The sequence below is a fragment of the Myotis brandtii genome, unplaced genomic scaffold (genome assembly GCF_000412655.1).
Source record: "Myotis brandtii unplaced genomic scaffold, ASM41265v1 scaffold1627, whole genome shotgun sequence".
Classification (NCBI taxonomy): domain Eukaryota; kingdom Metazoa; phylum Chordata; class Mammalia; order Chiroptera; family Vespertilionidae; genus Myotis; species Myotis brandtii.
The window spans coordinates 166,760-179,074 of record NW_005355951.1 but is presented as its reverse complement, the minus strand read 5'-3'; the positions used below and the strand labels follow the sequence as shown (position 1 = coordinate 179,074).

The 12,315-nt window shown below is 50.8% G+C and overlaps 1 protein-coding gene across 1 annotated transcript in view; it reads left to right on the top strand.

Moving 5' to 3' along the window:
• FHL2 (four and a half LIM domains 2) overlaps positions 1-3,993 on the top strand; it is a 40,258-nt gene extending 36,265 nt beyond the window's left edge. Inside the window, exons 3-5 of the mRNA XM_014536452.1 lie at positions 961-1,130; positions 2,703-2,889; positions 3,391-3,993. Of these exons, the coding sequence (XP_014391938.1) occupies positions 961-1,130; positions 2,703-2,889; positions 3,391-3,542 (509 nt within the window). The 3' untranslated portion in view covers positions 3,543-3,993. The remainder of the gene's footprint in view (positions 1-960; positions 1,131-2,702; positions 2,890-3,390) is intronic.
• Positions 3,994-12,315: the final 8,322 nt, after the last annotated feature.

The following is a 12,315-nucleotide window of genomic DNA, read 5'->3' as shown; positions in this document are numbered from 1 at the left end:
AATTTTCAGCTGTCACTCCCTGGCAGACAGCACCCTGCTGCTTTTCACTGTTAGATGTTATGGGGTACCCTTCTCAGTTTTGGTGCTCTCTGCTGGGGGGCCCAGCTTGGGGATTAGATCCCAGAGTTTTTAGTGCCCCCCACCCCCAGCTGAGATATCTCTCCGGGACTTCAGTTGCTGTCTGTGGGCGCCCACCAGCCCTTTTGTGCCTCCACCCTTCCTACCAGTCTCTATGGGGTCTCCACGTTTGGTCCTCAGGTAGCAGGGTTCTCTCCTGCGACTTTTCCGTTGATTATTCAGGAAGTTTTTCTGTATTTTAGTTGTAATTCCAGTTTGTTCCTGGGATTATGTCCATGCAGCATCCACTTACTCTGCCGCCATTTTTAGTCCTCTGTTCTCCATCTTCTTAATCTACTTGAAGAAATTATGTGAACATATCACATGATAATAGTTACTCGGAAGGAAATGAGATGTCACTCATTTACTGGTAGCGCGGGCACAGTGTGGGAGGCACTGGGCATCACAGCTCTGTGCACCCCCTTGCTGGGTGAGATGTGGAGGCTCCTCACGGAGCCGGGCGGGGGCTCCAACTTCCTTCCCCCCTGCCATTTCCACCCCCTGAGCAGCAGGGCTGTTCATAACAGGTCCCTCTGCTCCGGAATGATTCACAGGTTAGTCTGAGCTATGCCAGATTTCTTTGTGTTTTGCAATGCTGAGAGACTAGAATATTTTTTCACATCATGTGCATACACACACACTGAGTATGTACAGATGTTGTTTTACGAACTGGGTGGGTAGCAGTGGGCACCTCTCTACAACCTAGAAAGCATCCCACTTAGAGGCGAGCCTTTGAGAGTGAAACGCCTCGCTGTGCGCAGGCCGAGCGGGTGGCCGGTCCCAGGGCAGACTGCACCCAGCAGTCATGTCACAGTGCCGCTCTGTTCTTGCCTGTCACCACAGGTACCCGCAAGATGGAGTACAAGGGCAGCAGCTGGCACGAGACCTGCTTCATCTGCCACCGCTGTCAGCAGCCCATCGGGACCAAGAGCTTCATCCCCAAGGACGAGCAGAACTTCTGCGTGCCCTGCTACGAGAAGCAGCATGCCCTGCAGTGTGTTCAGTGCAAAAAGGTACCTGAGCCTGCTGGGCCTTGCACACGCGAGTCAGTGTGGGCCATGGCCCACCCGCTCGTCCTTCCCGAAAGAGGTGACGGCTGTGACACTGGAACGGCACGGAAGTTACACCTCTGTCACCCTCTGTCCATATTCTCATGTGCTCCGGACACTGGTCCCTGGGACTTGTGTCCTAGTCTTTCCAGGCGTGAGCATGGTGGTCTGAGATAAAATCCTTCACTCCTTCCTTCTTCCTTCCCAGATTTGTGCTCATGTGTGACTCGATGTGGAGAGAACTTATGAGCCCAGAGCGGTCTCTGTTGTCTTGCTCTGGAAGAAACGAAGCCAGAAGCCAACTGCTGTGGAAGGGAAAGAGGCGGCGGGAGGGAAAGTCAGGGAACGGCCGCCCCGGGGAGGGCAGGTCATCAGTTCCACGTGGCCCCGGGCCGTGGCTGCGTGGCTCTGTTAGGTAGAGAGGACCAAGCCCTGCACCCGGAGGAAGCCGTCTCCCTCCCGCCTGTCCCGTCCCCCACGGCTGTGCCCTTCAGGTGTAGCTTCGTTTCCCAGTGTCCGCTCACACACAGGTCCTGACACTGTGAGGACTGTGCACCCTCCACCGCCACCAGCGCCCTGGCCTGCTGTCGCGGGACTAAGCGCAGACTGGCTCCCGCCCGTTTTCTGTCTGTGCCGTGTCCCCATTCCCTGCCAGCCACCTGCCTGCACAGTTTCAAAGGGCAGAGTATTGTGCTTTTCTTCAGTCTCCACCTCGTTTCCTTCTCGTGTTTCCATTTTTTTCTTTACTATTTTGAATTCTATTTCTCCATCGCCCCCTCTCACAACCATGTGTCTGCTGTGTATTCCTTCGATTGTGCTTTTCTTCAGTCTCCACCTCGTTTCCTTCTCACGTTTCCATTTTTTCTTTACTATTTTGAATTCCATTTCTCCATCGCCCCCTCTCACGACCATGTGTCTGCTGTGTATTCCTTCATCCCTTCATGGCACCCTCTCCCTGCGCTCTCCCTTTTTGTGGTTGTTCCTCAGGGAGACCCACGGGAACTTCCCTTTTGAGGCTCCTCTTCCTGGACCGTCTTCCCCGCCTCACGGTCCTGTTCCCGTGGGGAAATGAAGGCACACCGTCTGGGCTGCACGTGTGTGTGACATCAGCAGGACTAGAGCTGAGACGGCGAGGAGGGGGCCTGGGGCCTCTCCCAGCTGCCCTGCGGCCCTGCAGGCCCGTCCAACTTGGCTTTAGCCTCTTCCACAGCAGTGACTGGACCAGTGGGACCCGGGCCCAGGCCTTCGAGGTCTGGGTTAGGTTAGGGTTGCCCTCCTCGCTGCAGGCTCGGCCTTCACCCCGGCACTGCCTCCTGCCCTGACACCTGCGCCCAGTCCAGCACCCTCTGAGGATGGAGGGCGGGCACCTTGTACCCACATCACTAGCAGGAAGCCAGGGTCTACAGCAGGGACTGTGAGGGCTGGGAAGCGGTTTCTCAGTGACCTTGAACCAGAGCTGACGTTTCCTGGAGGCAGTACGCTAAGAACACAGGCCGCTCTGCCTCAGGACCTGACCCCTGCCCTCTTGCCTCCCAGCCCATCACCGCCGGAGGGGTCACCTACCGGGAGCAGCCCTGGCACAAGGAGTGCTTTGTGTGCACCGCCTGCAAGAAGCCGCTGTCCGGGCAGCGCTTCACGTCCCGAGACGAGTTTGCCTACTGCCTGGACTGCTTCTGCGACCTGTATGCCAAGAAGTGTGCCGGCTGCACCAACCCCATCAGCGGTGAGTGTCTGGGGCCACCAGGCTGAGGCCCTGCCCCCCCTCAGGAGCCAACGCTGACGGGTGAGAGTCTGGCACGTGGGTTTGTTGCATGGGCAGACCTTGCAGAGGCTGCGGGCTGGGTTCCGGGGCTTGTCTCATGACCGCCCTCTGCGAGAAAGTGCGCCCCCTCCTCCACACCCACCCACTGTTTCTTTTGTGCGGTCTTACCCGCCATTCCAGAGAAAATGAGCCTTTTCTCTTCACCCTCCCTGTGAGCACGTCATTCATTAAGTCGGTGCCGGCCACGCCCCAGTGAGGGGGCTCAGCTGTCAGTTCCTTCTGGTGGGCGCACGGGCTCTGGAACTTTGGGCGTCCCACATGCTGCTCTCTAGCCCTTTCTCCTTGGAGTCCTGAGCTCCTCGGGCTGTGTCTGGACCCCACTCCCAGGAGCGGAACCAGAATTCCTGGTGCAGCCCCAGCGCCTGGCCCGGCGTGCTCACCCGTGTCATTCTCCGCCCACAGGACTTGGCGGCACAAAGTACATCTCCTTCGAGGAGCGGCAGTGGCACAACGACTGCTTCAACTGCAAGAAGTGCTCCCTGTCGCTCGTGGGCCGCGGCTTCCTCACCGAGAGGGACGACATCCTGTGCCCCGACTGCGGGAAGGACATCTGAGTGCGGCTGCCTGCATCACGCAGGCCCATGTCCCCGTGTCCCCGCACGGGGGGCAGCGTGGAGCCCGCCTCCTCCAGCCGCACCTGGCTTTCCTCTTGTACTTCTCAGTGATAGTCACTAGTCACGTTTGTGTAACCCCTCCGCCCTTTCTTCTAGCCCAGTCCCGGGGGAGGAGAAACCCTTATGGAGACCTTAGGTGGGAAGACGGTTGTGAATTTTTATAACCAAGCAAGGCAAATCCAAGTGCAAACTTCCTGTTGAATATCTTTATAAATGTGTCTTTCTTTCACCGCATATTTAATTTTAAGTGCAATTAACATGTCAGGAACTTGGAAATAATGACGAGCTGTCCCTACAGCTGTCACTTCCTGTCGTGTGAGGCCTGCAGCGAGATTGTATGACTTGCAATAAAGCTACCCAGCACCGAGTGGGAGTGATGCGTGCACAGTAAGGCTGCGTGTAATTGACACTTTGCTGCGCGATTGATCCATGCACTGTCTGAGGCGCGGGCCCTGGCGAGCGGGCGGGCATGTTGACTGAAACTGGATCGCACCTTTCACTGACCCACATCACTAGCAGGAAGCCAGGGTCTACAGCAGGGACTGTGAGGGCTGGGAAGCGGTTTCTCAGTGACCTTGAACCAGAGCTGACGTTCAGCACACGCTGCCTTCTCCAACCCCCTCCCCAAACTCCCGAATTTCATGCTCTGACCTGATGCAGTTACATGGGCTCCCGAGGGAGCCCGTGACAATGAAGGCAGTTGTGGCCCTGAGAGCCCGGATCTTGCCCTGACCTGCCTTCTCTTCGTAAGGTGAAGGACTGCAAAAGGGCACAGCACCGTGGGGCCAGGATGGCAGCTCGTTCTGTGTATCCCAATGCCTGAGCATTCAGGGCGTTCTGGCGCCTGCAGGAAGTGCCGCAGAGACAGTCAGAGGGAAGGAGGCAGAGTCACGCGGAGCTCCGGGCTGGGCAGCAGTCTGTCAGTCACCTGGAGAGCAGACTCCACACCTGAAAGCACTGAGCAGTTGATGAGCTAGCCTTGCATATTTCTTTATCCAGAATAGTAACAATTTCGACCTTCGGTCCTCAGTTTTCTAAGACAATGCCCCATGATAAAATGACATGGTGTTCAATCAGAAAGAATATATGCACCACTATGTTCATAGCAGTGCAATTTACAATGGTTAAGATCTGGAAACAGCCAAGTGCCCATCAGAAAAAAAGTGGATAAAAAAGCTGAGGTTGCCCTGGCTGGTGGTTCAGTGGCTAGAGCATCAGCCAAGAACCAAAGGGTCCCGGGTGTGATTCTGGTCAAGGGCACATACCTAGGCTGCAGGTTCCCCACTCCAGTTGGGGTGCATGTGGGAGGGAGGCAACTGATTGATGTGGCTCTCTCACGTCAACTTTCTCTCTTCTCTCCTTCTCCCCCGTCCCTTTCACTCTCTCTAAAAACAATGGAATAGCCTCCAGTAAGAATTAACAACAAAAAAGCTGCGGTACATTATACCATGGAATACCATGCAGCAGTAAAAAACAACGATCTCTTACCCTTGAAGCAGCATGGAGGGACCTGGAGAGTATTATGCTAAGTGAAATAAGCCAGTCAGAGAAAGACAAGTATTACATGATCGCACTCATATGTGGAAGCTAATGAACAAAATAAACTCACAAACAAAATAGATCCAGAGATTTGGAAGCAGGGAACAGACTGAAGATTCTCAGAGGGAAGAGGCGGGGTGGGGGGGTGGGAAGAGATTAACCAAAGAACGTGCATGCCTATATGCATAGCCCATGGACACAGACCATAGAGTGGTGAAGGCCAGGGCAGCGCATGGGGGTGGGTTAGAAGGGGTCACTGGGGAGAAAGGGGACATCTGTAATAGTTTCATCAAAAAAGATAAATTGTTATAAAATGAAACGGTGTGCCGGGGAAAGCCTGGTGGAAGCCCAGCCTGTCTCCGCCAGTGCCACCACCAGGAGGGCATCTGAACACATGAGTCAGGCCGCCAGAGTTACAGTGAGCTGGAGGCTTTGCTCAAAAAGAATAAACCCACCTTGTTAGTTGTTTTGCCATCTTCTACTTTATAATGTTAACATGAAAACATTCAACCTGTAAAGAATTTTTGTGAGTTTGAGCCAAACTGTCGACATATCCCGGGAAGCAGAACCTCAACAGATTGAGATAATGCTCTGGAGAATGGTGAATGGCGGGTTACATCTGTATTTATACATTGCAATCAAAGGAAAGGGATGTAGGTGGGTGACATGAAATCCATTGGTGCTAGACTAGAGAGGTGGGAGAAAGCAAAGCAGGTGGGGTGGAGGGAACCTCTGGGATTGAATAAAAAGTAAAATGATAGACACACACTTAGGTGGGTGCAGGAACAATTAACATGATAACAATGAAGGGATTTGTGGTCTCTGTCCTAGCACCCAGGCACATTAGGTTGTGCCTCAAGGGGTCCAGAAAAAGCGAAGTTACAAGTTACCTAGACATTTCAAGGATATGTTATCATAGATACAAACAGACAGATAGGCTCAGTTAAGGTAAAGGTTGACCTTGTCAGTGAAGATACCGGCCTAGGATGTAACTACCCACCATAACTGCTCTTAGTTAAAGTTTAATTTCAGACCATCCTTTGTGGTTACTTTAATTCTAAGTTTGCAAGACCGCCATGCAGGCCTTCCCTGAGCTTGTCAGGTTAGCATGTGGCCCCTTTCGTCCACAATAATATAAAAGTAAAAGCATTCTTGCAAATGTGCTTTTGAAAATAAAAATAGCAGTATTCCAAAAAACCAAAAGTAAAAGCTTTCCAAATTTCATTATGGAACATCTTAACTTGTTCCTGGTTAAAAACACAGCTACATTAAACGTATCCAACCTTAAATTACCCAGTTTGTCAAAAACAAAGATCTTAGTGGCCAGCAACTACCAGGGAGCTAGAGCTCCATGAGACTAGTAGCAAAAAGCAAAATGGCAGACTAGCCAGTTTAACAGAAAACCAGGGGAAGAAGAGCCCTCATGGGATCCCCCTTGCCGCTGGGGGCCCAGGAGACGGCATGACGGGGCTGCCCCCACTGAGGAGCAGTCGGAGGACGTGGAGCACACGTGCGAGCATTCGCCAAGCCACACACAGAGCAGCAAAGCTCTTAGAACCTTGTCTGCTCAGAGGGCTAGGCAGAAGCTCTGACCTGGCTGAGCGTGTATTATGAACGTGTTCAAACACCTAAAGGAAACCATGCTTAAAGAATGAAAGGAACATTTATAACAATTTCTCATCAGAGTGAGAATACCAATAAAGAGGTAAACCTTTTTAAAGAGCCAAATGGAAATTCTGGAGTCTGAAAGTGCAGTAACCAGAATGAGAAACCACTAGAAACGCTTGAGCTGGGAGGAGAGGAAGTCAGTGAACACGAAGACAGAGCAATAAAGATCATGAAATCTGAAAAACAGGGAAAAAAGAAAATGATCAGAGCCTCAGAGAAATTCGAACCACCATTAAGTGAACCAACATATGCAAAATGGGGATACCGGGAGAGGAGAGGGAAAGGGACAGAAAAAATGTTTTAAGAATTAATGGCTGGCCCTGGCTGGTTTGGCTCAGTGGATGGAGCATTGGCCTGCGGACTGAAGGCTCCCAGGTTCCATTCCGGTCGGGGGCACATGCCTGGGTTGTGGGCTCCATCCCCCGCAGGGGTGTGCAGGAGGCAGCTGATCAATGATTCTTTCTTGCCATTGACGTTTCTATCTCTCTCCCTCTCCCTTCCTCTCTGAAATCAATGAAAAAATATACATTTTAAAAAAAAGAATTAATCGCCCTAACTGGTTTGGCTCAGTGGATAGAGCGTCAGCCTGCGGACTGAAGGGACCCAGGTTTGATTTCCGGTCAAGGGCATGTACCTTGGTTGCAGGCACATCCCCAGTAGGGGGTGTGCAGGAGGCAGCTGATCGATGTTTCTCTCATTGATGTTTCTAACTCTCTATCCGTCTCCCTTCCTCTGTAAAAAATCAATAAAATATATTTACCAAAAAAAAAAAAAGAATCACTGAAAACTTCCGAAATATGATGAAAAACATTAATCTAAAAATTATCCAAGAAGCCTGACAAACTCACAGTAGGAAAAATGCAAAGAGATCCGTACCCAGACATATCATAGTTAAGATGTTGAAAGCCAAAGATAAAGGGAAGAATCCTGAACGTAGTGAACTGCGACTGCAGCCACCACACCCACTCAGGGGTCTGCAGAGCCTGCATGGGCCTCCACCCCAGCTGGGAATCACGACACTGAACAATACTTCCGACTGGCTCTACAACAATGCAGTTCTATGATAAACCACTTTATGAGCAAGACTTTTTATTAAAAAGAAATAAAACATACATAAAAGTGCATCAAACAAATGTTAGCAGGTAAAACTCAACGATGAAGACGGAAGTCAGAACAGTGGTTCATTCTGCTGGGGAAAGGGTGGAGAGAACTTCTGGAATGTGAGAAGGTTCTGTGCTTCGGTTGGCAAATTGGCTCGGCTAAGTCCTGCACGCTGCCCTGCGTTCTCTTAAAAAGGTGTATGGGAATATAGCCTGCCCACTCAGCCACTCACGCCTGCCCATAGGCCTAAAATGTATACTGTTGGCTCTTACGGGATGTTTGCTCTCTATGTTGATCTGGGGAGTGGTCTCTCTCTCTCTCTCTCTCTCTCACACACACACACGCACACACATGAATTCACTGAGCTGTAGGTTTTAAACTTTACAATGTTATGACATCTCAGAAAAGTGTATGTTATACTTTTTATCGTTTCCTATACTGACAGTTAATATAAAGCAAATTTGCTTGATCTGTATCTGAATGTTCTAATACCTGAGAGCTCTGGGGTCAGTCTCTTCCACCTGATGGTTCAGCAGCATCTGGCGCTGGTGCGTGTTTTCCTCGTGTGCCTGGTAAGCCGACCTGTGCTGTCGCCGCGTCCAGCACTGTCCGCAGGCATCTCCTCATGCCCAGCGCTGTCTTCCTGCAGACAGGGCTCCGCTGGCCTAGGCTGGACCTACTTCCCAGGAAGCCTCCGGGCGCAGCTTTGGCTGCAAACCTGCAGGAGCCTGCTTGCTGCTGCAGGCCTCCATCTCCGCCTCCCCCCCACTCCCTTCCTTTCTATCTCCCTGTTCTTTCTCCTTCCTGGCTTCCTCCCTCCCTCAGCAGGCAGGCTGACTTCTAGTTCACCTTTATCACAGGGGACAGGTGCTCTTTGGAGTCCTGGCCACAGGTTCCCCACCTCGTAGGGTGCGGGGCTGTCTTCTCACCATAACACACTGGTTAATAGCGCATCAAACAAATGGCCTACTCTGCTCGGTTCTTGCGGTCTCAGGTTTTTGCGTCAACTCTCAGGGCTCTGGATTTTTTCAACAGGGGGTTGTCTTCTATTGAGATATGTTATAAGGGCAGAGGAAGGGTATCCACGGCAGGGAATCCTTCCGGGAAAGGGTGACTGACAGTATCCACGGGGATCCTGCACTAACAGTGGGCACCCCCCGCCCGCCCCTGCTGGAGCGCCCTGAACCCTGACACAGAGTAGACACACTCACAGGAGGCATGCCACGCACCCTGAAAGGAAGGAGGGCCGGGCGCGGGAGGCCCCCTCTTTTGCAGAGACCCCAGGTGGAGGCACAAGGTCCATGAAGTAGAGACAGACCTGAGCAAAAAGCCTTATAATGCTCCCTGTATATATTTAAATGCTCATTCCGACATGAGGCTGCCTGGCCTTAGAGGGAAGCCTGAGGGGCTCAGGGTGAAATGAGGTGGAAATACAGAGAACTAAGATCTGGGAGAGACCCCGGATCGGAGTGAAAATGGGAGCCCAGAAGGAATGATGCTCACTCGAGGCCACACAGGCCAGCACACGGGAAGGCTCCTGACGCCAGCCCGTCCTTCCTGGGGAACTGCCGGTCGCACACCTGCTGCTGTGGCGTCTGTCTGTTATGTCCCTCTCCTCTCCGCCAGCCAGTGGGCCGTCGTGTGAACACAGGGCCACTGCACTGGACTCCAGGGGAGGGATGGGCGTGGAGGGGCCTGGGAAGGGGCCCATTTCTGGTTTAAGAAAAGGGCAGGGGGTCCAGGTTTGGGCCGCTGCTCTGCCACCAGCCTTCAGAGAAGTCACTCCCTCCGCACGCCTCCTCTTCCATAATCAGAGTGCTGCACCCCATTGCTTCCAGTCTGAAACAATGAGAAAAAGCCATAACTGGACAAAGGTTAAGGGAGGCATTATTTCTGAAATAAAACACAATTTGTTTTCTTATATGTGGAGATGATTGTGGGGGATGCGATCTCTGAATACGAGCTTTTCTGAAACACTGAGAAGGGACTGTCCAGGCATCACACATGCCCAAATGCACATGAACTACGAAACTGACTCTTCTCAGCACACCAAAGGGGTGCGAGAGAAGAAATAAGTCTGCCACAGAAATCAGGGCGGGAACTTCATCCCAGGCACTATCAGCAGTTGTACAATCAGAAGCATGTGAACAAAACCCTCCCAGGGTCGGAAGCATCTTCCAAGAGAAAAAGCCGGTTTTTGGTTGGTTTCCTTAGCCTTCAACGAATTAAAAACGTTAACTAGTAAGCCATTTGGTGCACAGAACATCCTGACTTTAATTATAAATTGTTCTTCAGATTTTTTCTCAAATTATTTGAATGCTTAGACTGAATCAACGGGGATTAATAAAAGGGTAAAGCCCCTTGGGGCAGAGACATGTCTTATTCCAGCTCCTTATGTAGAGTGTGAAACACAGCCAGTCCCTACTGCACTAATGGCGTGTGTGGCCAGGAACAGGGCGTTCACGTTCGTTAGAGCATCGTCCCATCAGGGCACGTACAAGAACCAACCAATGAATGCATAAATAAGCGGAACGACAAATCGGTCTCTCTCTTTCTCTCTCTCTCATCAATCAAACAGAGAAAAGTTAACTTGACATCCTCTTGTTCATTAAAATATGAAATTCCCATATTTTTAAGCGACATGACTTAAAGTAACACTGGAAATGAGTGGAGTCTGAAAGGATAGAGGCAGAGGAATTGTATAAATCACTGCACTCCATCTAGTTGATGGCGTTGTTTCCCACATGGGCACAGGTGGACAGCGGCCACCGCTGCACCTGGGTACCGGAAGCCAACAGGTAAGTAAGTGGACAGTGGGTGGTGGGAGCCTGGTTTCTCATTTTTGGGGCGGGCACTTAGAAACAAGCACAGGAGGCCTACAGTGGTCCACACAGTATGAACTCATGTTTAGCTTACTATAGAGATGCTTACATATAAAAACACGCAGATGTGTGCATATACCAGGGTCAGTATAAACACACATGTATTTCCTTGCTCTGTCAGTTGCGGCCCAGAAGCAACGACACCCCAGTATCAATGAGCACCCTAGTGCCCAGATCTTGCTTTCTAATGCCATCCTGCAATAAAAGGAACCAAGACTCCTTGGAGAGATGGCCACGTCTCGGACTGGAACAGGAAACATGCAAGAGGAACCTGGAGCACTTTGTTCCACCAGAAGTAAGGAGGTGCTCCAGAGAAGCCACAAGGATGGCTAAGTCAGAGGGACACAGCGGCCAACTGAGACCGTTCTCAGTGGCCAGAGCCAGAGGGATCTGAGCAAAACCAACAAGAAAGCATTATGTCATTACCCAAAGTGCAAGTGTCTGAGTCCACACTGAGATGATTATTAAATTTTAAAAGAGGGAGAACAGACAATTCTGCAGAGCATTCCAAATGGGCTATGTGGCCGCTTGGCCAGCAAGGTGAAGCGTACTCCACGCTCCTCCCGTGACCCTCTCCCGAGCACAGCGTGAGAGGAGGAAAGAAAGTGACCCCATGTGACCTGACAGTGCCTGAGCCGGTGGCCGAGGGTCCCCTCGAAAGGGTTAAAGCCGTTAGAGAATGCACCCTAATACAGCGGGATGGAAGGGCTCTTTCCTCCCATCTTCCTGAAACTTGTAACCCATCTCATCATGCAAAAAACCCGAGACAAGTCCAACTGAGGGGCATTCTTCAAAACAACTAACCAATATGCTCCCCATGTCAAGGCTGAGAAATTTAAAGAGAGTCTGAGACACTGTCACAGCCCAGCTGACTCTAAGGAGTTATTATGAAAACTAAAGGTAAGGTGGTATCCTGGCACAGAAAACGGACATTTGGTAAAAACTAAGAAAACCTGAATAAAGTTATGGACTTTAGCTAACAATGTATCGGTACCGATTAGTCTGAAGAAGGCACCAGACTAACGCGGATCAGTGGCAGGAAGCTGTCGGGAGAGGGAAACTCTCAATACCGCCTCAGCCAGCAATATTTCTATGCACCGAAAACGCTACAAGGTTTATGTTTTAAAAGTTTATTTCAAAAAAAGTATGTAGCAGGGCAGAATAGACATAACAGAAGGCTTAGCCAGAGTTGGTGTTCTTATATTTATAAAACTATCTTTAAGCGTAACTGGTATTTTAGTCTTCTAAGGTTTAATTATTAGTCAAACCATGTACCCAAAGGCTAAAAAACAAGGCACCTGGTTAATTTTATTAGAGATTAAAAAACATATCATGCTATTGTACAGTTAATCAACCAGTCTTGTGTCTGTCTTTTGATTCAACTTGGTCAAGTCTGAACAGCGCTAACAAACAGCTTCCAATTTCTCTTAGCATCACATTTGAGGTCCTTTATGGCCCAAGATACACCTTACTCTGGCTTCTGCCTACCTTCTCTGACTTCATTTCATACTACCCTCCCCACT